The 27,416-nt window shown below is 37.1% G+C and overlaps 1 protein-coding gene across 1 annotated transcript in view; it reads left to right on the top strand.

Moving 5' to 3' along the window:
• The first annotated feature begins 463 nt into the window (after positions 1-463).
• TNKS (tankyrase) overlaps positions 464-27,416 on the top strand; it is a 210,691-nt gene continuing 183,738 nt past the window's right edge. Inside the window, exon 1 of the mRNA XM_047092410.1 lies at positions 464-1,136. Within this exon, the coding sequence (XP_046948366.1) occupies positions 464-1,136 (673 nt within the window). The remainder of the gene's footprint in view (positions 1,137-27,416) is intronic.

Raw genomic sequence — 27,416 nt, 5'->3', positions numbered from 1 at the left:
TCCATTTCTCAGACAAGGCCACCTGAGACATGATAAGCGATACAGTCCCTTCTTGCATTGAGTTACGCCTTAGGAGCACGCTCCGGAGCAAGATACGGAAGACTGAAGGAGACGTGGCGACAGAACCGAGCAGGGCAAGGCAAGCAAACTGAAAGCGAGAATGGAGGAAAGAAAAGTGCCTCATTTATGGAGTGGTCTGCTCCAACTTTCAAATCTCCGCAGCCGGCCCGCCAAGGCTTCACAAAGCCCGCCCCTCAGTCACAAAACCCGCCCCTCGGCCACAAAGCCACGCCCCGTTCTTCGGCTTTTCTCTGAGCTCCCAATACTTCCCTCCTTCTCTTTGGCCCCTCCCACTCCGCTCCGCATCATTTCCTGTGCGCTGGATGCTAATTGGCCTAGCGGTCGGAAGTGAGGGCGGGCGGTGGGGCCGTTGCCGCAGTGACAGTGCTGGGGGAGTCCGAAGATGGCGGCGTCGCGTCGCTCTCAGCATCATCACCACCATCATCAACAACAGCTCCAGCCCGCCCCAGGGGCTTCGGCGCCGCCGCCGCCACCTCCACCCCCACTCAGCCCTGGCCTGGCCCCGGGGACCACACCAGCCTCCCCAACGGCGGGTGGCCTGGCCCCCTTCGCCTCCCCGCGGCACGGCCTAGCGCTGCCGGAGGGGGATGGCAGTCGGGATCCGCCCGACAGGCCTCGATCCCCGGAGCCGGTTGACAGTACCAGCTGTTGCAGTACCACCAGCACAATCTGTACGGCCGCCGCCGCACCCGTGGCCCCGGCGGTTTCCGCTTCATCTGCCGTCGGGGTCGCTCCCAACCCAGCCGGCGGTGGCAGTAACAATTCACCGTCGTCCTCTTCTTCCCCGACTTCTTCCTCATCTTCCTCTCCATCCTCCCCTGGATCGAGCTTGGCGGAGAGCCCCGAGGCGGCAGGAGTTAGCACCACAGCAACATTGGGGCCTGGGGCAGCGGGACCTGGGCCAGGGGTCCCAGCAGTAAGCGGGGCCTTACGGGAACTGTTGGAGGCCTGTCGCAATGGGGACGTGTCCCGGGTAAAGAGGCTGGTGGACGCGGCAAACGTGAATGCTAAGGACATGGCCGGCCGGAAGTCTTCTCCCCTGCACTTCGCTGCAGGTCAGAGACTTTTGTTTATTAAGGGTTTGGTCTTGGGGACAGGGGTCTGGGTAGGGATGGACAACAAGTTATGATAGAATAAAGTGGGGGCGTGGTTATGGTTCTTCAACACCTCACCGGAAGTCTAGAGGTTCCTTTCTTTAGAATAGTGCCTGGATGACGGGGGCGTGGTGGGGGAATGTGTGAATTCATTCTTTTTTAGCGTTCGCATAGTGATACTTGTACCCGTTTCCAAACTCCCTTAGAGATCGTCTCCAGATATGGGTATACTTAAACTTTTTCGGTTACGAGTGTGAAGGAATAAAGTTAGATTTGGGCAGTCTTAAGAGTTTTGTCGTTTGTTTACTAGTTTATTTCGTTTTTACAACACGGGTATGTTCCATGAGGATAGTCTAGACCAAAAGAAGTTTAATGTAACTCAACAAGTGTTTAAGGATCTATGGTACTCTTAGTAAGCCAATGAAAGACATAAATGAAGTATGTGAAACTTTCCCCCTTTCTCAAGGAGTTTACAGCCTAATTGGGTAGATTCAAATATGCCTAAATGAAACAACTGGAGAAGAATGTTTGGATGCGTATGTGATGGTAGAAGAAATAAAGGGTTTGAAGTCCTGGACACTCCTATTTGTTACTTGTCTGATAGACAGTTTACCTTATCTCAATTGCCTCGGTTTTCTCGTGGACAAAAATGATATACTAAGTTTGTGTGAGGATTTAGTGAGAAGCATCTGGCACATTAGTTTTCCAAAAAAAACCTGCTAGTTCCTAAACTCTGGACCACACACTTTTTGTGTGTGTGTGGTTTTTTTTTTAAATCAAGTAATTGACCATTGTCTTTTAAAAATACCTAGTATATTTTTATAAAATACAGATAAGTATTTAAAAAAGGACCATAATCTCACTGCCCAGGTATCTACTATTGATATTCTAAAATATAAAGAGAATAATGTTATATACATTAGAAACATTAAAAATGTGTATGCTCTATATACATTATAAAATTCATATAGGACAGAAATGTACAAAATGAAAAAGCACACACACACACACACACACACACACACACACACACACACATCAAAGATAACACACCGAAGATACCTCCTGTTAAGGTTCTTGCTATGTTGGCAATACATATCACTTTTTCAGTTTGTTCTATTTGTGGTAAAAGATATGTTAGGAACTATGTGTATTATATATTTTTTACCCCAACTTGAAAGATATTATTACCCTCATTTTATAGATGACAGACATGAAGCACTTATTATTAAAATAAGTTCAAATTCACACAGAGAATCATGGAACCTGGATTTGAACTGTTTGATTTTAGAGTTTGTGAAATCAAGCTAAAACTATTAAAACCAATACCTGGGTTAAGGTCACTTTTCACTTTGTGAGTGTGTGTGATGGAAAGTTTCTGCTTTTGCACTGTTTTGGGGGAAGAAGCAACTGGGGCATAAACTCTAAGAGTAGCATTCACACATTTTTTTTTTTTTATTGCAGTCTATACTTAGAAATATATTTTACATTGCTTCACACACGTAGAAACTGAATCAAAAGTTTTAGGAAATAATACTTTCCTTTATTACATGTGTTGTCTTCTTATATTTTATATCCTATTCCATTTCATTTTTAACAAATGTTTGTGGTTTGTTAATGGGTCATGGTCAGCAATATGAGAAACAGGAAATCATTATTAGATTACTGGATCCATTTTTGATGTATAGACACTATAGATAGTATAGATACTATTAGGTATTTAGTGAGTTGAATCATAAACAGGCCCATATAGTAGATATTTGCTCAAGGGTGTTGCTTATTTTAGATGAAATAGCATTTATTTTTCTTTAGGTCAAATGAAAGCTCTGAGTCTGATATAATAAGTCAACTGAGGTTTGCTTTTGCATACATTGTTCCAAACTTGACTAGTTCAGCACATATCACAAATCTTGTCATTCCTCACTGTACCACATTATAAGTAAGTGTTAACAAAGGATAGTTATGTGTATATCTGTGATAATGTACTTATTTAGGATCAGTCACACATGAAACAGTGCTTGGCTTCTAAATCAACTTCTGTGTGCTACAATAGTTACTTTTTATTCTGTTTTAGAGTTTTATGTGTACCCAATAAGTTACAAGACAATAACACACAGGCCTGTAATTATGTTGTAATTATGAGAACCTGACTTTTAACTGTTTTTTTAAGAAAAATTTTTTAGTTTCGTTGTGGAAAACAGATAAACACAGTAAAACTACATGGTATAAAAACATAACACTCCGCAGTTTATCATACTTCCATATTTGTGTGCATTGCGTAGTGTTGGATGAGTGGTTAAGAGTAATTCTCAGTTGACTCTTGGTTAGAATGCTAGTAATGGGATTGTCATAGAAAAACTGTTTTAAAGAGGAAATTGGAACAATCCCTTGGGTGGAGAAGTTTAAAAACCGTAATTCATTTGTTCCACAAATGTTTTGTTACTTGTCATAGGTCAGGTGTTAAATACCAACACAATTTTGATGTGGTAGATAGGGCTATCTAAGCCCTTACGGAACTTACAGTCTAATAGGGAAGACTAAACAAGAACAGCAGTAATAACAAAACCCCATAAAGTGTGTAACCTGGAGTTATCGGAATATACTTTAGTGGAGGAGGCAGTAGGGTTTCTTGTCCTGGTTTTACAGCATTTAAGGAAGTCTTTTTAGACAGAGAGGGATTTAAAGGATGGGTCCAATCTAGCCAAGCAAAGATTGGAAAGGAAGAGTGTTAATTAATGCCTTTGTTTCCATTGAGAAGTGAGTCTACAGTTCTATAGAATGAAATGAAACCATTTTCAAGATCTCAAGTGGTATGAAGTCATATTTAAATCCTTATAACTTTTATTATTTTTTTTTAAATTTTTTTTAACGTTTATTTATTTTTGAGACAGAGAGAGACAGAGCATGAATGGGGGAGGGTCAGAGAGAGAGGGAGACACAGACTCTGAAACAGGCTCCAGGCTCTGAGCGGTCAGCACAGAGCCCAACACGGGGCTCGAACTCACGGACCTCAAGATCGTGACCTGAGCCGAAGTCGGCTGCTTAACCGACTGAGCCACCCAGGCGCCCCATAACTTTTATTATTAAAAAAAAAAACTTATTTATTTATTTTGAGAGAGGGAGGAGAGGAACAAAAAGGGAGAGAGAGAATCCCAAGCAGACTCTGCAGTTAGTGCAGAGCCCCACACAGGGCTCAAGCCCATGAAACGTGAAATCATGACCTGAACTGAAACCAAAATATTTTTAAAAGTTATAAGGATTTAGGGGTGCCTTGGTAGCTTAACCCATGGAGTCACTGAGGCACCCCTAAATCCTTATAACTTTTAAAAATATTATCATAATTCTTTCCAGATGCAGAATTAAACATTTTTTTCTATCCCATTTTGGACCATGATAATTATTTATTTAAAATATGGCTTAGACACAATAATGGAATCACTCTGTCCATAATTAGAAACGTAATCTCCAGTTTCCATTGTTTATGTAGATTCTCAAAATACTATTTCTAATGCCTATGGCCATATCAAAAGGACCCGGTCTTTTCATTGTTGACTGGAGTTTATATAAGACTTTCTCCTACAGATAAGATCCTTGACCCTGATTTTCTGTTATTTAAAGGACAGCAGGCAAAGCTATATAAATAGTATCAATTTGGAGTGTTCAGTTCAGTTCCGAGTGACATATTTTTGTTACAAGGACCAGTATGTTCTCATGTGATCTCTTTTAAAGAAAAGTTTAGATGGGTTTAAAAAAAAAAACAAAAAACTTGAATGAAGCATTGAATTCTGAGATTTCATAGTATTTAAATTGATAAACTTTTGAAATAGGCTTCCCAAGTAGTTAATTAACCTAAGATTAGGATATGTAATACAAGGCACTTCAGTATCAAACCCAGCAAATTATGTATGGCAGTTTTATGCTTTCTTTTGACTTTGATGGTACAAATGAAGTTCCTACACCTGAAAAAAAGACACATAAAAAACATCACGTTTTCTGAGCTGTTGCCCATCAATGGCTAAGAAAATGAGTCGGAACCCTTCAGTCCTGGAGTGGGAATCTTGTTTAACATTGTTAACATTGTTTGGTAAACTCCTTGATTATACTTTCAAGCAAATGCCCTGCCTCAGAGTTTAAGAAGGATCTAATTTGTAAAAGGAACTAGCTTCATAAATGTCTTTCCATTTTATCTTTTATTTAGTGTTTTCTTAAAATCTTATGCTTTAAGGTACCATTTAAAAAAAAAGTTACATTGAACTTTTAGTTAGAAAGATGTGGTAAGTTTCTCTTTCTTCTACTTTAACTATGTCACTCTTTGGAGGCAAGTGATTTAAAGAACAAAATAGCTATTTGTAAGATGTTATATAAAACTAGTCAACAATAGAGGAGTGTTTATATAAATTAAAATACTGTGTAATTTCTATTACATATGTATCTGCTTGTATATTCTTCTATCAATCTATTTGGGGGAGCAGTTTAGTGTAAATTGCAAGCATCTGTGCACCTTCCCTAAGTATGCGAATATATGCATATTATTATCTAGAGTTCAGTGTTTGTTTACAAAGTTGTGTTTTAATGTAAAATCTGTACAAATCTTATTTGTACATTCACTGAGTTCTTTTTAAGTAATTTTTTTAAGTTTATTTATTTTGAGAGAGAGAAAGAGAGAGAGAAAGAGAGAGAGAGAGAATGTGTGCAAGCAGGGGAGGGGCAGAGAGAGAGGGAGAGAGAATCCCAAGCAGGCTCCTCACTGTCAGCACAGAGCCAGTTGCGGGGCTCAATCTCACAAATTGTGAGATCACGGCCTGAGCTGAAAGCAAGAGTCGGACACTTAAGTGATTGAACCACCCAGGTGCCCCCATTCACTGAGTTTTGATAAATGTGACAACTCAGACCCTTCTGGAAAGTCATCATAACCTCAGAAAGTTCCTTCATGCCCATTTCCTCAATCTCTGTCCCAGATACAAATATTGTTCTTTTTGTCCACTCTAGATTATAAGTTGCCTGTTTTAAAAGTTCATAAAAATGGAGTCCTATAATATCTACTATTTTTCTGTAAGATATATTTTGCTCAGCTGATGTTTTTGATGTTGTAACATGTATCAGTGGCTCCTTTTTACTGCTGAATAGTATTTCATTATATGAATGTGCTGTAGTTGGTTTGTTTCTTCTCCTATTGATGAACTTTTAGGGTATTTCCAGTTTTGGACTTTAATGAAGGAAGCTGCTATGAACATTCTTGTAAAAAACATTTTTTTGTGTGTGGACATAGACTTTCTTTCTCTTGCTCATATACCTAGTGTTGAAATTGGTGGGCTTAGGGTAGGTAAATACTCAGTTTTAATAAACTTACAGACGTTTTCCCAAAGTGGATGTGTCATGTTACATTTCCATTAATGTAATATGTAAGAATTCTAGCTGTTCTGTATCTTCATCATTTCATGTTCTCAGATGTTTTAATTTTATCTTATTGTGATTTTATTTTGCATTTCTCTGAAGTCTAACATTGAAGACTTTTTCATCTGTTTAGTTGCCATTTATATATGTTTTATGAAGTTTTGTCTTTTTAAAAATTGGACAAAGTTTACTTTCATTGGGTTCATCTTTTTATGTTGAATTTTGGGAGTACTTTACATAGTTGCGTGTTAATCCTTTGTTAGCTATATGTTACACATGTGCTGATCCGTTATTAATAAGTCCTTTGAATGGAAGTTTTAAATTTAATTTAATTTATGTTATTTGTATGTTTATTTTATAGTTATTGCTTTCTGTGACCTATGACTGGGGTAAGAACTTTCACCTATTCCCAAGTAACAAAGATAGATGTTTCTTACTAAAAGCTTTATGGTTTTAGCATTTACATTTAAGTTTGTGATCAATCTTATGTTCATTGTTGTGTCATCTGTGAGCTTGAGTTGAGGTTTATTTTTCTCTGGGTAGATATTCACTTGTTTTGATGCTGTTTCTTGAAAAGGCTTTCTTTTCTCTATTGGATTGCTTTTTCTTCATTGTCAAAAATCAGATGCTTGTATGGGGGGGGGGTCTGTATTCAGGCTTTTTATTCTGTCTTGTTGATATATTTGCCTGTTTTTATTTCAGAATTACATTGGCTGGGTAGCTGTAGCTGTGTGGTTATTTTTGAAGTTGATAGTTTGAATGTTCCAATTTGGCTAACCTTTTCAAGATGCTTTGGATCTTCTAGGTCTGTTGCATTTTCACTGAAATTTTAGAATCAGATTATCAATTTCTACAACATAGCATGCTGAGATGATAATTGGGATTATATTGAATCTGTTAGTCAATTTGGGAAAAATTGACATCTTAACAATATTGAGTCTTCTAATGCATGAGTATTATTTAGGCCTTTATTTTCTCTTAGCAGTTTTCATAAATTTTAGTGTAAGAGTCTTTCAAGAGATTTTTTATTCCTAGTTTTTAAAAAATGTATATTAATGCCATTACATTGGGTTTTGAAAATTTTTATTTTTCAATTGTTTGCTAATTTGATCAATTTCTTTTTTTAAAAAATATTAAAAAAATTTTTTTTAAATATTTATTTTTGAGAGACAGCGCATGAGCAGTGGAAGACAGAGACAGGGAGACACAGAATCCAAAACAGGCTCCAGGCTCCGAGCTGTCAGTGCAGAGCCCGATGCAGGGCTCAAACTCACAAACTGTGAGATCATGACCTGAGCTAATGTCAGATGTTTAACTAACTGAGACACACAGGTGCCCCTAATTTGATCAATTTGTATATTATCCTGTGATCTAGAAAATTACTATTTCCTTAGGATTTTATTGAAGAATTGCATCTTCAGATGGAGTCAGTTATGACTCGTATTTGTTCTTCTTGATAATGTTGAATAAAAGTGGTGAGGGTAGACATCTTTGTCTTGTTCCTACTCTTAAGGGGAAAATGTTCACTACTTCACCATTAAGTATGATGTTAGCTTTAAGTTTTTCAAAGCTGTCCTTTATCATATTGGGGAAGTTCTCTTTTATTTCTAGTTCGTTGAGTGTGTTTATCATTAAAGGTTGTTGACGCTTTTTCTGTATATATTGAGATGACCATATGGGTTTTCTCCTTTATTCTTTTAATATATTACATTACATTGAGTTTTGGAATGTTAAGTCAAACCTTGCATTCTTGAGGTAGATGCTACTTGGTCATGATGTATATTATCCTTTTTATATATTGCTATGTTTTACTTGCTAATATTCTGTTAAAGATTTTTGCATCTAAGTTTGTGAGAAATATTGGTCTGTAATTTTCTTTTTTTGTGTGGTGTCTTTGCCAAGTTTTGGCATTAGGATTATGCCAAATACACTTTATTTGTATTTGTCAGGTGTATTTGGCAGTGTTCATTTCTCTATTTTCTGAATGAAGTGTGGAGAATTGCCATTAATTTTCTTCAAATTTTTGATAGAATCCCCAAATGACACTAACTAGACCTGTAGTTTTCTTTGTGGGAGGATTTTTGATACTGAATTTTCTTTTATACATAGATGGCTGAGAGATTGTCTCAATTATCACCCAATTTTAGTGAGTTATATTTTCCAAGGAATTTATTTTATCTAAGTTGTCAAATTTGTTTGCATAAATTTGTTTATAATATTGTTTTATTACTATTACATTGTCTATAAGAGCTAATGAGATAAACTCCTTTATTATTTTTCATACTGATAATTTGTGTTTTCTTTGATTATATTTGCTAGGAGGTTTATCAATTCTGTTGATCTTTTCAACCAGCTTTCAGCTTTGTTAATTTTCTCCATTGTTTGTTCCCTTATTTCCTTCTTTCTACTTATTTTGAGTTTACTGTGTTAGTTATTTATTGCTGTTTATGAAACTACCCTGAAGTTCATGAAACTACTTAAGAGCTTAAAATTACAAACATTTATTATTTTGTAATTTTAAGTGGGTCAGTTGCTGTGGGTCACGATTCCAGGTGCGGGTCAGGAATCCGGGCATGACTTAGCTACGTCCTCTGGCTCAAAGCCTTTCATTTGGCTGCAATCAAAATGTGGGTTGGGGCTACGGTCTTATCTGAAGGGATGATTGAGGGGAGAATCTGCTTCCAAACTTGTTCATGTGGTTGTTAGCAAGATTTAGTTCCTTGCAGGTTGTTGGACTGAGGTCTCCCTCAGTTCCATAGAGCAGCTCACAACATGACATTTGACTTTTTTCAGAGCTAGCAATGAGAGAACAAGAAAGGACAAGCAAGATGGAAGCTAGAGTCCTTTCGAAATATACTATCCCAAGTATTGTCTCATCAACGTTTGTAGTATTCTTCTTGCTAGAAGGAAATCAATAGGGCCAACCTGTATTAAAAGGGGAGAGTTACACAAAGGTGTATATGATGGGGAATGGGGATCATTGGGAGGCATCCTGGAAGCTGTCTTGCACATTTACTTTGTTTTTCTCTTATCAACTTTATTTAGTTTTAGTTCTACAAGTATATGTGTGATAGATAGTTGCCAAAGATGACTCCCATATATTCCTCCTCTTTATGTAATGTATGTGACATCACTTAGCAAAAGGTGCAGCCTATTTCCCTCCTCTTGTATTTGAGTTGGTTTTGTGATTTGCTGGGATGAATGAAATGTGGCAGAAGTGTCGCTATGTGACATCCGAGCCTTCAGAGATCTTAAATTTTCACATTCATGCATTGGAAACTTTCTCTTTTGGAACCCAGCCACCATGCTGGGACCATGGAAAAGAGAATTAAGGCCTGTGGCTCTCAGTCAGTCTCCACTGCCAGCTGAGTGAGTGAACCACCTTGGATATTCCAGCCTCATGAAGTCTCCAGATGACTGAGCTTAGGTAATTCACAGTTATCATCAGAATAATAAGTAGTAGTTGTTCTCATAAGCCATAGATTTTGGAATAGTTTGTTATACAGCAACAGATACCTGAAATCATTATTTACAGCTACAATTCTAGCCATTTTTGCTGCAAATGCTCACCACTAGTCCTGATATTGATGTCTCTAGTTATTTTGGTGTTATTCTCCAGAGTTTACCCAGGAAGCTGTCCTGGAAACAGCATTGTCTGAGATTTTTTTAAATGTCGGTAACAGTTGTTGGCTTATTCTTGGAAATCAGTTTGACTGTATATAAAATCTTTGGTTCTCATTTTCTTTCCTGAGTATTTAAAACATTATCCCATTTTCTTCTGTAAAAGCTGTTAATGTTGAAAGTCTGATGGTAATCTGATTTTCTTTCCCTTGGTCTTTTTTCCTGGATGTCCAAAGGATTTTTTTCTCTTCCATAAAGTCAACATATTCTAATAGAGTATATATATCTTGGTCTTAGCTCCTCTAAGTTGATTTTTCTCAGGTACACGATATGCCTTTTCTTTATATAGTTTCAGATCTTTTATTTTAGAAAGGTTTCCTTGAATTTTAGTTTTTAATATTTGTGGGTTTTTTCTTAAAATTTTTTTTTAACATTTATTCATTTTTGAGAGACAGCAAGCAGGGGTAGGGCAGAGAGGGAGGGAGACACAGAGCCTGATGCGTGGCTCGAACTCAAAAACCTTGAGATCATGACCTGAGCTGAAGTCAGATGCTCAACCGACTGAGCCACCTAGGCGCCCCATGGTTTTTTTCCTTTTATGTATATTGGAGCTTTACCTCTCTAAATTTGCTACTTTGCTTTCTCTCTGTGTGGTAAAAATAATATATAAGAAAGTTTACCATTTTGACCATTTTTAAGTGTTACTTCAGTGTCATGAAATACATTTATGGTCTTGTAAACTATCACCACTGTTCATTTCCAGAATTTTTTCATAGTTCTAAATATAAACTCTGTACTCCTTTAAACACTAACTGCTCATTTCCACCTTCCCCCAAGCCCTGATAACTGTCGTTTACTCTTGAATCTTTTTTCCGAAAATACATCTTCATTTCTTTTTGCATTTAAAAGATGTTTTCCTTTTCCTTCCGTTTTTCTTGAGGCAGGAGTTTGGAAGGTTTTTCTGTGTAAATGGCTAGACAATAAATATTTTAAGCTTTGTGTCCTATATGGTCTTTGTTTCAACTGTTTCAGCTACTCAGCTCTGCTTTAGTGCCATAAAAGTGTCCAGAGACAATAAATACATAAATGAATGGGTGTGGTTTGTTCCAATAAAGCATTATTTACAAAAGCAGGTGGCGGCCATATTTGGCTCATGGGTTGTAGTTTGCTGATCCCCATCACAGGGCATTCTCTGTGGTATTTTTTTCACTTTTGTTTTCCTTCTTGTTTAGTTTTTACTTATGAAATGATTTTTAAAATTTTGAATTATTTTCTGAGTTTTGTCATCTTATTTCGAATTCACACATATGCTATTCTTTCATGTCTTGCATCGTTTTACTGTTGCCTTTTAGCAAAAAGAAATAGTAGATCGTAATTTTGTTTTGTGAGTGTTTTCTTCTGGCATGCATTGTTTTGGGGAGATGTTATTCTGCTCAAACTCTTCTTATAAGAACTTTGCATGGGATTTTACCTCAATTTTTTTCCATTGCTCATTTTTATAAAAATTGGTAATTTCAAGGAAAAAAATAGAGGTTTGAAAGAAAAAATGAAGGTCTGAGATGTCAACCTTTGTTCTTTCTTCTCGTGTTGGACATGCATCTCTGATCTAGGGTAGATGAAGTCTCTCTATAAGGTTCATCTCTTACAGTAGTAATAGCATTTAAATTATGAAACATCACCATTTTATGTCCCAGCTTAGATAACTTATGTACTGCTTTCTATGGGCGTTAACCAGAGATGTTTTGTTAAGGGGCTTTTAATAATAATATCCTTTCTTCATAGTCTGTTTACATAGATTTTTTTGACAAGAAGTTTAGTCTACTCCTCTGCCATTTCTTTCCCCTGGGGCATCCCTTCCTTCCCCAGAAACTGTAGATCACAGCCAGGTGTTCCTTCCTTCCAGATCTGAAGTGATTCTTGGTCAGTTAAAAGGGTAAAGAAATATATCTGGGGGATAGAAGGCCAATCAAGGGTCAAGTTGTGAGCATATGTATGTTTAAAAATGGGATTGTAAGCTTCGATCTCAGAAGAAAAGTAAGGAATATAACTGATGCTAAGAAAATATATTTTATTGTAGTGCCTTGTTTTGGAAAAGAGTAAACATAGTCACGAGTGTTGTGATAAAATGCAGGTAAAAACACTAGAGTAGCTATTCTTAAAGTAGTTTTTTTCAAGTAATTTTTTTTAAGTTTATTTATTTTTGAGAGAGACAGAGACAGCATGAGCAGGGGAGGGGCAGAGAGAGAGAGAGAGAGAGAGGGAGAGAGAGAGGGAGAGGATCCCAAGCAGGCTCTGTGCTGCCAGCATAGAGCCTGCCTCAGCTCGAACCCATGAAACTGAGATCGTGACCCTAGCTGAAACTAATTAAGAGTTGGACGCTTAACCCGTCCCTAGAGTAGCTATTCTTAAATGTATTTAATAGCTTCCTTTTGCTTCACGACAGAGAAATCTTTTGGATGGTTCACTGTAAAATATGCAGTAGATACAGTTGAAGAGACAAGTGTCTCTTAAATTCTTATTCCCTCCCCTCCTTCCTCCTGCCCCCCCCCCACCACCCCCGCAATGTCAAGATCCTTGAAGTTACTTTGACTTATGTTTATTCCTCTAACAGAAATGCTCAGGAAGGTGGGATGTAGCCTTGATCGTGGGATTTCCACTGAAGCCTAGGTACTCGGTTCATTTTGAGGGTCATTTTCTAAAAATCATTTTTTGAGTAATTAAGAAACATTAGGAGTTTTTTGTTTTTGTGGGCTCCCTGGGTTTTCCTTTTCAGGCTTCATCAGATGTCCAAGATTGCTTTTCCTTACAGCAAGTTGCTGGGTTCTTTGTCAAGTGGAAACTTGTCCTGCCTGTTTGTTCAGGTATCTGTATAGAATTAAAAACTGTGAGCTTAAGTACCTTTTTTTTCTTTTCTCTCTCTCTCTCTTCTTCTTCCTTTTCTTCTTTTTTTTTGAGTGTGTCAGCTTCCTATTTGGTTAGAGTAGTATATTTTTTAATTGTAGAAAAAGAAAATAAAATGATGTAAAGTTTCCTCTCTTTTGCCTTCTCTGTATAACAAAAAGTACATTAATGGTTGGTGGTAGCTGTTGTTTGTTTGTTTGGATTTGCACCTTTTTTCTTTTATGGTAGATTTTTTTTTAAAGTGAAGAGGCATTTAGTAGTTTTAGATGATATGTATTAACGACAAACGGAACTTACTGATTGACTAAAAATTTTTAAAATTAAAGTCCCTGCATCATCAGTTATAGTTTAAAAATAACCTAAATCTCCTGATGTCCAGTTAATGCTCAGGTATAATGCTTTTGAAAAACTAGGGTATGTATGTGTATAACCAGACACTGAAAAGATAGGATGCCTTCATTTTGATATATTCATCAACCATGGAAACCATTTTGACATTCTCATCCATGTTGTTAATAAGTTGTGCAGCTCTCCCTTTCCAAAAGCTCACATTGTTCTCATGTTGACTACTGACTTTTTTTTAAAGAAGGAAATGACATGGGGTTACAGTTAGTGAATAAATGAATACATTTTAACTATTTTTTTTTCTAATGTCTTGAGAAGAAATGCCAAACTATACTTTTCTTCATTGCAGGAAAATATTCTCATTCAGGAAAAAAACAAACAAACAAACAGAAAACCTTTTGGACTAATATAAAAATTTATTGCAAGTTATTAAAAACTTGGCTCCCTCCCCCACCGGCCCCCATATCCTAAAATTTAATAGTAGGAAAGTGTAATTGTTATCCTGTTGGAATTTTATGAAAGCAGATAAATGTGAAGTATATAATAAGAGAAGTTCAGTATTTAGTTCATTGAATTGATCCCAGTATGTGCACTATAAATGTTTGAGCAAGTGAACTTTGTTAGTTAATGCCTCTGATTTCTGATCTTCTGACTTTCTTAATGTGTAAATAATAATCCTTGTGTATTAGTCTAGTCCTTTGTCATCAAAATGCTTTCACTGCTCTGTTGCCACATATATGAATGAACTTAGTTTTGAAATTATTACTAAATAGTAATATAAAAATTAATAAAAATAACAGTTGTCTTGGAGTGATTTTTTGTGCTTTCCCTATGTGATTTTATTTAATCCTCACAGCAATAGTACAAGGTAGATTTTAAGTCTTTGTTAATAGACGAAGAAACTGAGACCCAACAGAGTTATATCTTGTCCAAGGTCATGTAGCTGTTAAATGATGATGCTGGATTTAAATCCACATCTGGCTGTCTAAAGTCATTTGGCCTGTGCTAACTCAACTAGAAAGTTAGTAGCAATGAGAATAAAATCTTTTGAGTCATTTTATAATTTGACAGTTGTTACCACTTTCTTAAGTTTGTTTTCTGAAAATAAAAGTAGTTGTACAGATTTTGGAAAGTACAGTAAAAAGTCCATTATCTCACTACCTACCCAAGGCAGCTCATATAGTCATTTTGGTGTATTTCCTTCCAGCTTTTTTCTTAGGCATTTAAAATAGAGCAAAACTTCATGTAGATGCTTACTTAAAACATTGTGACTAGGATTTGATTGAGACCATATTTTTTAGAGAGTATTGGAACCTTTGCAATTATCAGAATGTTGGACTCTCTGATCTTTTGACCAACTGCTTTATAAACATTAAAAGTGTGATTGGAAATAATCTTTGAAGAACCTCGTAATCAAATGGAAGAAGGATCTTTTAGCAATTCTTTTTTTTTTTAAGTTTATTTATTTTGAGAGAACGAGAGCAGGGGAGGGGCAGAGAGAGAGAAGGAGGGAGAGAGAGAATCCCAAGCAGACTCTACACTGTCAGTGCAGAGCCCAGTGCAGGGCTCCATCTCATGAACTGTGAGACCTTGATCTGAGCCAAAACCAAGAGTTGGACACTTACTCCACTGAGCCACCCAGGCGCCCCACAACTCCTTTCTTTTAAAGACTACTTAAAATTGATGGGGTGCCTGGGTGGCTCAGTCGGTTGAGCATTTGACTTCCACTTAGGTCATGATCTCATGGCTGGTGACTTCAGGCCCTGAGTTGGGCTCTCTCTTTCTCTCTCTCAAAAGTAAACATTAAAAAACTTAAAAAAAAAAAAAAGACTACTTAAAATTGTTAGAAAATCTTGAAGATAAACTGCTCTATGTTTTGATTCATAGAAGTAGTCAAGGAAAAAAATATATTTTGAATAAAACACATGGGAATCACAACAATTTGAAAGAACTTAATGCCCCTAAATTGTGCACCTAAAAATGGTTATGGTGGTAAATCTTATGTTACAGATGTTTTACTACAATTAAACATTTTTGAATGGGAGTATCTATCATAGTGGCATTTTGGTCTTTCTGTTGTCCTAGAGAGAACTTATTTCATAATATCACTAGCATGAAATATGGAAAATAGTGTATTCAGTAGAGTGAATCCTAGTGATATATTGCAGACACGCTTTTCATCTCTCTGTTAATTCATGTTTCTAAGAGTGACTGTGGTCTTCTAGGAGTGTGAGACTCACTATATTAGTGAAATGTGTATGGAAATTCAAAAGAACTTTTTGCAATTTGCTTAATTAACAGCCATGGGGACACTTCCATAGTGTGTCTTCCCCTTTTGGGTCTATTTCTGAGGAATCTGGCATGATTCCTAAGATTTTATTAAGGTTTTATAGTAGTTCAATAACAACTCAAGAAATATAAGTGCCATAAGGAGAAGGATGATGAGAATGGCATTATTTCCCATGCTTAAGGAAGTTTATTATCAAAATGCAGTCATGCCCAAACTTCATGATCTTAGAACTCTTTTACACTCTTTTTTGTTAATGTTTACTTATTTATTTTGAGGGAGACTGTGTGTGAGTGGGGGAGGGGCAGAGAGAGAGGAGAGAGAAAATCCCAAGCAGGCTCTGCGCTGACAGCACAGAGCCCGATGCGGGGCTTGACCTCACCAAACAGTAAGATCATGATCTGAGCTGAAATCAAGAGTCGGATGCTCAGCTGACTGAGCCACCCATGCACCCCCTTTTACATTCTTAAACGTTGCTGAAAAAGCTTTTTGTTTGTGTCTTTGGATTTATCATATTAGGAATTAAAACTGAGAACTTAAAAAAAATAATAAAAAACTCTCTTATATGTTAAAGTAAATCTCACTGTTAATGAAAAGTAACTATTTTCCAACACATGAATTAATGAGGAGAGGCATTATTTTACACTTCGCAAGTCATTTTAATGGCTGACTTAATAGAAGAGAGAAGTCTTTGCTGCATGCCCTCTGTTGTGTTGGATTGAAGTACATGAAGAAAGCCCTGCTTTAAGCAGATACGTAGTTTTAAAAGAAAGGACTGATTTTAATAGCATCTTCAGATAATCATAGGTGCTTTTCTTTGGTACTACACGCAAATTTGGTAAATAATAGTTTCCTGAAGGTTATTTGCAACATGGAATCTGAAGCTGTATCAATGAGTTTTTCATACTCTGTTAAAATCCATTGGTCTCTTTTTCACAGATGGATCTTACACTTATATGTGTTGTGGTCATTTGTAAAATACTAGCTTGAGGTGTACAGATCCTCTAAATGTTCATACATTTTACTTTATAAGAAACTGTAAAGCACATTTGTTACTACCACACCAGTCTTCTCAGAAAAGCACTTACGTATTGGGAAACTATAATGCTCGTGGGCAGATCCAAGTTTTACAACATTCTCATTTTTGCTTAAAAGCTCAAATCGTGTCATTAGGAACAAATACCGTCTGTTGCTTGCCTCGAAGTGATGGGTTCACTTTGTTCATTCTCAAGAAAATGTCTGCCAAATACACAAGTCAAACTGAGCTCAAACAGTTGCATAAGTGTTGTTCCTCAAGACAACCACACTTTGGTGTCTAGCAGAAGTGATTACTGTGTATTTCTTATTCTGCCACAAGAATATTGAAAAGGATGTGTACTCTAAGGTTGGAGTTTAATAAAGTTAAGAGCGTATATATTTTCATGAACTTTTTTTTAATGTGTATTTATTTTTGAGAGAGAGAAAGAGAACGTGAGCAGGGGAGGGGCAGAGAGAGAGAGAGACGAAGACACAGAATCTGAAGCAGGCTCCAGACTCCATGTTGTGAGCACAGAGTCCAACATGGGGCTCAAACCCATGAACCGTGAGATCATGACCTGAGCCAAAGTCAGACGCTTAACTGACTAGGCCACCCAGGCGTCCCCATGAAGGACATTTTTAAGTGAAATTGGCTGGGTTTTTGTTTTGTTTTGTTTAAACTGTGAGGACCTGGTGGTAAAGAATACAATGACTATTAGTATAGTTTGGTGCCACAGTCTTGGTTTATGCCAAGATGTCAGCAGTTTCACCTACCATTGCTTTGTATCATCAAGAGCATTTTTCAGGTGACCAACCACATAATGTTATGAAATCATGTACTGTCAATGTCTTGGTAACAAAAAGGCAAAATCATCTTAGTATTATTTTGTAAATAGTTTTGACTTCTCAGACCCCCAGAAAGCGTCTCAGGGACCGCCAGGGGTACCGAGCACACTTTGAAAGCTGCTGAGTTTATGTAAGGGTTCTTAATTTTGTCAGCATTCTTTTGAGAATCTTATGAAAGGTATGGACATTCTCCCCAGAATGATATACTTAAAACCAAATTTTACATGTAATTTTCAGAGGATTACAAACATCCCGAAGCACTAGAACTATGGTTCTGAAACTCTGCATCAGAATCAGCTGAAGGGCTTATTATAACAGGTTGCTAGACCACACTCCCTAAATTTCTCATCGAGTTGCTCTGGAGTAGAGTCTGAGAATTTGCATTTTTAACAAGTCTCAGGTAATACTGATGTTGATGTTCACTTTGTAAGTAGTGATTCTTAACCCTGGACCAAATACGTCAAATCACAGGAGTAGGGGCAAGCCTTTTTTTTTTTTTTTTTTTTTAAATAATCTCCTCTAGCGATTCTCACATGCAGACAGGGTTGAGAGTCACTGCTTGAGGATACATGTAACACAGATTAAGACTCAAGTCTAGTGAGATTAAGAACATCTAATGTTTCTTTAGCTTTTTATGTTTTAGGAAGTATTTTGATAATTGTGACTCACTGACTACAAGCCTACAAGGTAGTTATTATCTGGGGAAAACTTGGCTTGGGATTCAAGAAATTGCAATTTCATTGTTGTTCTGGGTTTTGAGTCTATGAAATGAACTAAAAGGGTAATTGCTGGAAGTTTTTTTTTTTTAAGGTTAATTTTTGAGAGAGAGAGAAGTCAGCAAGCACGAGCGGGGGGTGGGGGGGAGCAGAGAGAGGGAGACAGAGGATCTGAAGCTGGCTTTGTGCTGATAGCAGTGAGCCCGATGTGGAGCTCAAACCCACAACTAAGAGGGTTATGACCTGAGCCAAAGTCAGACACTTAACCTAACTAAGCCACCTAACTACCCCTGCTGAAAGTTTTTAAGACAGTGCTATGCATATATTCCTAGAGAGTTTTTGTATGTGAATCTCTGTTTTACTAAATTTGCTTTACTAAAAGGTTGTACTAATTTATATTCCTACCACACCCTTGGCAAAAAACCATGTTAAGCTCCTGTCTTGTGTCATCTGAGTTACTCACTACCCCTACACCACCCATAGATTAGTTTTGTATGTTTTTGAACTTGATATAAATTATATTGTATAGTAGATACTATATTGTGTGCAGTTCCTCTATTTTGCACAATTGTGGTTTGTTCATTTTCATTGATATACAGAATTCCATGGTGTGAATATACGATGACTTATCTGTTCTACTGGTGGTGAACATTTGGGGAGTTTCCATATGTTATTGTGAATAGTGCTCCTGTGAGCATTTTTGTACATGTCTCCAAATGTCATCATTTAAAACATATTTCTTATTGATTTTAAAAAAGCAGAATTCATGTTTTGATATACATTTCTTTGATTATATCTGGAGTAATTGATTTTACTTTTAAAATAATTGAGATTTACTTTTTAGTGAATTATCTTTTTCCCTTATGCTCTTTTTCTTTTACCTTTTGGTGTTTTTCTTATTGCACATATTTTCCTGGTTTGCGCTTTTTTTTAATGTTTATTTTTGAGAGAGAGAGAGAGAGAACTGGGGAGGGGCAGAGGGAGAGTGGGGGAGAAGGATCTGAAGCGGGCTCGGCGCTGACAGCTGGGATCCCAGTGCGAGGTTCGAACTCACCAGAGGTTCGAACTCACCAACCGAGAAATCGTGACCTGAGCCGAGACCAAGAGTCGGATGCTTAACTGACTGAGCCACCCAGGTGCCCCACCTGGTTTGCTTTTTAATTTTATCCATAAACTTTCCAAACCTGTTGCCTTTAAAATTTTTCTTTTTGTTTTCTTCTATGTTTTAAAAATTATTTCCATTCTGAAATCATGTAAATGTCCACCTAAATTTTTTATGGTTTCATTTTCTCATTTTGCACCTTAATCTGTTTGAATTTATTTTGCTGTATACTGAGAAGTAAGGCTTTAAAACGTGTTTTTTTTTATCCTAAGTAGGTAGCCAGTTTCCTTGAACCACTTATTGTATAGTAAGTACAAACCATTAAAATAAAAAGATGAAGTCTACTTATTATTATAGCTGAAAGCAAAAGTTTTGTAGGGCACGTTTTACTTCTTTTTCCTTTGACTTCTAGTTAACCAAGTGATTAATTCATTGTACTATATTTGATCTTTCCTGCTCAGTAAGTTCTATATTGAAATAAATTGGAAGTAGACTGAAAACTGTCAGTGGAATTTCAAGTCTTTAGTCTTCTGTTTCCTAAGATTGATGTATATTATAGATGTTTACATTTTGTACTTTTCTTTGTAGATTTCCTGTATTTGCATTGCAGAAATTTTGAATTATGCCATTTTGGTGGGGTACAGTCATAGTCTTCCCACTGACTTAACACAATTTAATTTAAAGGATTTTTAGTTCTGATGTATTACTGGTTTCGAAGGACGATCCTGCTTCTCCGTGATTTTTGTGGTAGAAGGTTAGTTCATTCTACGTTGTTTCCTATTTCAGCATCTTTAGTACAGTATCTCTGAACCATTCTGAACTTCTTTTTGGTACTAGAATGTATAAAGCATTTCTCACCTCTTCACCTTTGGATATACTATACCTTGTCCTCCTTAGAACATTTATTCCTATCCTTTTGTCTGGTTAACTGCTTATTCTTTACATCTTAGCTCAAAATACCACTTTATAAATAGGGAAGGTTTCCTTCCCCGGCTTGGTTTAAGTTAGCACAGCTGTGTACTCTTTGTAACCCACACATTGCAGTTATTTGCTAGAATGTTTATTGTTTAGTCTTCCTGGAGACAGCAATAAACTTTTACTGAGATAATTCATGATGTACAGATACACACACCCACACGCACACACAAACTATTAAATCAATTTTTCATCATGCGGAGGTATTCTGATGAGAGTACTTGAACTGGGATATTTTTGTGTTCAGTTTTGAGATTTTACACATATGAGAATAACTTCACTCTTTCATGTAAATAAAAAGTTAGCTAGATAGGAAATTAAGCATCAAAATACTGAAACTGAGAAGGTTGACTTTATTTTTTTATGTTTTATTTTATATTTGCGAGAGAGAGAGACAGACAGACAGAGTGCGAACAGGGGTGGGGCAGAGAGAAGGAGACAGAATCTGAAGCAGGCACCAGGCTCTGAGCTGTCAGCACAGAGCCTGATGCAGGGCTTGAACCCACGAGCAGTGAAATCATGACCTGAGCTGAAGTTGGATGCTTAACGGACTGAGTCACCTAGGTGCCCTAACAAGGTTGACTTTAGTCTGAAGTAAAATGATTTCTGTTTTTGTAGATCATCTGTATTTTCTTTCTGAAGGATTTAGAAATTTCATAGCCTTTAGTATTGGCAGATTACATATAACACGTCTGTCCATTGTTTTTGGCGCTACGTGAACTCTTATTAATCTGAAACTTTACATTTTTCTTTAATTATGAGAAGTGTTATCATTACTTCTACATAGGTATATTTCTTCTCTTCCCATCCTCTACCTCTCCTTTCCTCTCCTTCTGTTTATCCTTATCAGATACTTTTCGGGATAGTCCTTCAACCTGATTCTCTCGGGAATTTATTCTTTGTTTTCATTACTATTCAATCAATTCATTATATTTTTTTATTTCTCCACTTACATTTTTCATGTCAGTATTTCCAGTTGGCTTTAGTCGGTACATTTTTGTTCTCATGTTGTGCTTTCAATATTCTCCATTTTTTTTTCTACTGAAGCATTTAATTTGCCACTTTTAAATGTCTTTTTTTTTTATTCGTTGATTTCACTTTCGTTTTGTTCTTCTTTCATGGTATTTGCACTCCTCAAACATGCTATTATTTTCTGCTGTGAGCTTATATTCCCTTGAAACCAACAGTTCTTTGGGCCAATATTGCATTATTATGGGAGAATGGGTTTGGTGGGGGTCAGGTTTAGGGGTGGTGAAAGCCTGTGTTCTTGGTTTTGGTCCTCTAGGTGGTCTGAGGTAAATAGGGACATACCTCAGAGTAGACAGGCTCTGGATGGTAGCCTCCCTCCAGCTCCGTCCAGATTGCTCAGAATTTCTCTGACCCTTCTCTTTTCAAAGTGCTGTCACCTTCATTGTAATTGCCTAACTGGGAGTCCACCGGTATGTTGCTTCCCACCCTGACCAAGTTCTAATATTTTACCTTGATGTTACCCTTCTTCTTTTGGCTAGAACTGGGATGGAAATACCGCTTTCATATTCTAGAGTAGCATAGGGAACAATGTGACAGTGTTGAGGAGTGATAGGGCACAATTGGGACACCTTCTTCTGGCCTCGCCTCTGTCCAGGATACCTGATCTATCTCTTAAGCTGATGTTTCTTCTCACAATGGTACTCAAACATTTCTTCTTTCTTCCTCAAGGGATGATTTCGTACACTGTTTCTGTTGTTGTTTTAAACTGGCATCTGGGATTCATCTCTTACCCTTCTGCTTCTGGTGCTTTCTCGGTTGGGTTTGGGGAAGGTGCACATTCTTGACTATACTTGCTAATTAATTAAATACTATTTTATCCAAGCATAAATGTTTTTCTAAATCAGGTTCCAAAAAAAATGGAAAAATTGGTGAGAGTCTGCCTTTGACAAATGAAAAACATGCAACTTCATTGACATTTAAGTCATTTTGTAGTTTGTTTTTAAATTGTTATTTTAGAACCAACAGGGAATATACGTGCTCCCTATTGCTTAACAGTGACTTTCGACCTAATGAAGTGTAAAATAACTCTTTATTTAAAGGCTAATATAGTTAGAATTGAAATAAGAATAGGAAGCAATAATAACTTTGAATATTAAATAGAAAATTTATGTTTCTTTGTCATAGAATATTTATTATACAGTAAGCAGGAATCTGTTACTGGATATCTGGTTCTGTGTATATTAGATTGCATGAATTTAGCCTAGTATATAGAAAATTCTTGACATTTAAAAAATGTTTTTAATGTTTATTTTTGAGAGGGGGAGAGAGAGAGAGAGAGAGAGAGAGAGAGAGAGAGAATGAGTGGGGGAAGGGCAGAGAGAGAGGGAGACAGAGAATCTGAAGCAGGCTCCAGGCTCTGAGCTGTCAGCACAGAGCCCAACGTGGGGCTCGAACTCACAAAACCTCAAGATCATGACCTGAGCTGAAGTTGGATGCTTAACCAACTGAGCCACCCAGGCCCCCCCCCCAAGGGAATCTTGAATCTTTTTTTTTTTTTTTAATGTATGTTTTTTTTTTTTTCAACGTTTATTCATTTTTTGGGACAGAGAGAGACAGAGCATGAATGGGGGAGGGGCAGAGAGAGAGGGAGACACAGAATCGGAAGCAGGCTCCAGGCTCCGAGCCATCAGCCCAGAGCCCGACGCGTGGCTCGAACTCACGGACCGCGAGATCGTGACCTGGCTGAAGTCGGACGCCTAACCGACTGCGCCACCCAGGCGCCCCTGGGAATCTTGAATCTTAAGCAGCTGCAGGGTCCCCGCTCAATGTGGAGCCTGACATGGGGCTCGATCCCACAACCCTGGGATCATAGCCTAAGCCTAAATCTCAATTCAAATGGTTGTTTAAGCTTGGTTAAATAAAAACAGCTTACATAATGGAATATCATACAACCAGTAAAAAGAGAACTAGACAGCTCCATATATATCAGTAGGTCCAGAGAGTATTTTTTTTAATGTTTATTTTTGAGAGAGAGAGAGGGAGAGAGAATGAGTGGGGGAGGGGCAGAGAGAGAGAGGGAGACACGGAATCCAAAGCAGGCTCCAGGCTTTGAACTGTCAGCACAGAGCCCAGTGTGGGACTGGAACTCAGGAGCCATGAGATCATGACCTGAGCTGAAGTCAGACGCTTAACCGACTGAGCCACCCAGGCGACCAGAAAACCCTTGACATTTTTAAAAGAATATGTTGCAAGACTTTCCCCATTCCCCAGGTTAGAGAATACCATTGTAGCATGTAATTTCCTTCATAAAATGTAGTAAAACTGGAAACTTAAAAAACTTTAGAAGGTAGGCCTGTAGAAGAAAGTGAGTAAAATTAGAAAATCATGTAGAGATGCTCTGCTAGGCACCCCCTGTAATTTTGAGGCTGCCTCTTGCACATCAGCTAAGATACAGGTACAGTTCAGATTCAGTGAAATTATGGACTTTTAGAGGTGCTCACAGATATCTGGAGCTATCAGTGTTAAATAGGTGAATAAGTCTGTTGACCAGGAAAGAAAAGTTACTTAAAAACCTTGTATCTATTGCATAAATATATCATAGGTAAATTTGTTTCATTGAAAGTAATTTTATTGTCATTGGTGAGAGTTTTTGTTTTGCTTTTTATTTGTATGGGAGTGGATTGATAATGCTTAAGAAAGTAAGTACATTCTTCTACTCTTTTAGATTCTGTTTTTTTCTAATGTTTTTAGAGAGAATAGCGAACAGTTCACATCTGCCATCAAGCACCTTATCTTTTCCAGCTTAGCTTTTGTGATTTCTTTGTATCAGGAAAGACATTAATATATGTGAGAGTTCATGAGTATTTCCTAGATAATCTCAAACGTATTTTACTCTTTGAATATCTTCTGAGTGTAATTAGGTCTTTCTACCCTTAAGGAAAAAATTTTTAAATAAATAAATATGGGAGATGTAATATACATTTTCTCATCGAGTATATAAGTATATAGGTCAATGGATTTTGCAGTTCAAATGAGATACAGTAGTTGTTGCTTTGCTGACAGTCCGATTAGTGTGAAAAATATCTTTAAGTTATGACTTTCCTACCATAAATAAAAACATCACTTTAAAATACTCCAGACACCTTAGGTTTCTCTCCTTTTATTACATTTTAGAAGTCATAATTGTTTGTTACAAGATTTAATATCTGCTAAGGTTGTTCCTTTGAAGCTTTACTTTCAGGCAGGCTTAAAATGTTGAACATAAGTGAAACAGTTTTCTGTCCCTAAACTTGGACCTGGTGAATATATGCCAAATGACCTCACGTTTGATATTGAAACATTTTTTTTTTTTTAACGTTTATTTATTTTTGGGACAGAGAGAGACAGAGCATGAACGGGGAGGGGCAGAGAGAGAGGGAGACACAGAATCGGAAACAGGCTCCAGGCTCTGAGCCATCAGCCCAGAGCCCGACGCGGGGCTCGAACTCACGGACCGCGAGATCGTGACCTGGCTGAAGTCGGACGCTTAACCGACTGTGCCACCCAGGCGCCCCGATATTGAAACATTTTTGAGTGGCCTTAATTTAGACTCTACCATTAGGATAAGGAAAATAGTTAAGTGTATTTGTAAAAGAACCAACGTGAGTTTACTCCTTGGTGAGTCACAGAAACCACAACAGGTGAGTTGCTGCAGACACTTTCAGTTGTTTGCTCAAAGTTTATTTTCTCCTTAATCTTCACAAACAGGTATGAGATTTTGGTCAAGGCAGCACTGTGCCCAGTCATAAAAGAACCGATTTTCTAGGCTTTTGGGGGGAGCTGGTCAGATGACTCATTTTTGGCTAATAAGATAGAAGTGAAAGTATCTTAGAGAGGCTTCCTTAATAATAAAGACTAAGAGAAAACCTTTTTCTCTCTTGCCCTCTTCTTTCTTGTGTGGGACCCTGAATACCAGGCTTTGAGGTGTAGTACTCTTTTCGTGACCATGAGGTGACAAGTAGAAGACAGTTTACCCATGCTAACTAAGCATGCCAGAGTGGAAAAATCTTTAAAGAGCTTTTGTTAAACTGCTATGTGAGCCTGAATTGCCTCTGACTGGACAAGTTAAGTAAGACCTGTGAATCTCTACTTTTTTTTTTGAGCCTTCATTTGTTGAGTATTCTGTTATTTGTAGCTGGATGTGCTCCTCACTGATAAAGGCCCTACGTGATCTAGATCTTGCCTATCTTCTGACCTCATTTTGTCATTATTACCTCTAGTCACATTAGCTAGTGGACAAATCTTGGCTGACAAACTCCTGCTCAGATCCAAACTCCTTATGACTCAAAGGCTCTGTGCGATCTGGTTTTACTGATCGCCCCTGGTGTACCGCTCCTCTCTCCATCCCAATACCAACAAAACCTTTACCATACCCCAAAATTCTTGACAAATATTTGCAAGAAATTAATGGAGGAAAAAAAAACACAAAACGAAAGGACTTAGGAGATGTGAATTTGAGGAGGGATATATCATTTACCTGGATTAAAAGACTCAGTATTGTAAATTTGTCAACATTATAGAATTAATTCTAATCAATGAAGTTAAAACCTTTTTTTTCTAACACATTTCTTCATGGAACTTAAAGATACTCATATTGAACATCAAAAAGCAGTAATAGCCAAGATAATGTTTAAGACGAACAAGGTGAATTGATTAGTACTTAGAGATTTTTTACTATTAAAAAGACAAACTGATCAACCAAAGAGAAAAGATACAGAAAAAAATAAAATTAGATTTCTGACTCACACCATATGGACAGGTAGATTAAAGATCTAAATATGGAAAGCAGAATTATAAAAGTAATCTGGAAGAAAATGTATAAACAGTGTAAGAATAGGAAGGATTTATTACAGACTATGTAGAAAGCACAAACAGTGTAGAGAAAGATTGATATATTTTATTATGTTAAAGTTTAAAACTTGTCCGAAATCAAACTCTGGGTAAGTAGAGTGTAAGGACAAGCCATAAACAAAAGTATATATTTTTAATGCATGTAACCAATACAAGTGTTGAGAATATATAAAGATCTCCTACAAAATAATAAGAGAAAGACAACAAATTTGAGCTAGACAATGAACTGAAAGCTGACAAATGAAACTTGAATGGTTAGTAAATATACAAACAGATGTTTGTATCAATTTGCATGGGTTCAGCTCCAAATATTCCACAATTCAACTAACAGAAATTTAAAGCCTAAGGATGTTTATTTCCTGCTTGGCAAGTCCAGAGGTAGGAAGTTCAAGAATTAGTTGAGTACTCTGTGAGCACAGTGGGGTATGCTAGGATTTTCATAATTCTCTTGACCTTCCCATCATGGGATCAGCAGCTCCGAATGTCACAACCTTAATGTGAAAATTTTCTAGAAATAGAGAGGAAGAGAGAGAGGCGAAAGCGGCCTTTTTCCTCTACACACATTCTACTGGCAGGAAGAAAAGTCTTTCCAGAAGCTTCCAGATTTTCCATTCTGTCTCATTCCAGTCACTGCCAAAGAGGAATGAATTCACCTTTCTGGCCTAGAGTAATGAGGATTACTCCTTATACCGGGGAAAGGTTTACCTTCTGTTAGCATATGCATCCTGACCAATTCCTGAGCAATAACTGGGTTTCTCTGGGCCAACAAGAAGAGGGGGTAATCACCACAGTTATCAACCTCCCTAACAGAGATTAAAGACTGTGTGATGTTGATAATATAATAGGTATATAATCTAAGAGCATGGAATGTGAAACATAACATAAATGTATTAATATGAATTATATATAACATATATAAACTCATGTGCTTAAAAACACATGTATATGAAAAATATAAAAATATGCACAAGTATAACATTGAGTTTGTGTAATGGTATCTTTGGAGAGGAAAGAAGACTAGGGTTAAGAGATTTCAACTGTGTTCATATATTTAATTTTCTAAAAAAGAGCAAGTATATGAACCCCCAAAATGTAAATTAAGCAATGCATTTTTTTTTGCCTTTTTGCTTATAAAGCTTATGTATTTATGTTCATGTACATAAGATGGGAGAAATGGG

Source organism: Lynx rufus, unplaced genomic scaffold (assembly GCF_022079265.1).
Source record: "Lynx rufus isolate CCGP_SWC_20201006 ecotype Redwood Valley unplaced genomic scaffold, mLynRuf1.p SCAF_3, whole genome shotgun sequence".
Lineage (NCBI taxonomy): Eukaryota > Metazoa > Chordata > Mammalia > Carnivora > Felidae > Lynx > Lynx rufus.
The sequence above is the reverse complement of the archived record's forward strand: the minus strand, read 5'-3'. Positions and strand labels throughout refer to the sequence as shown.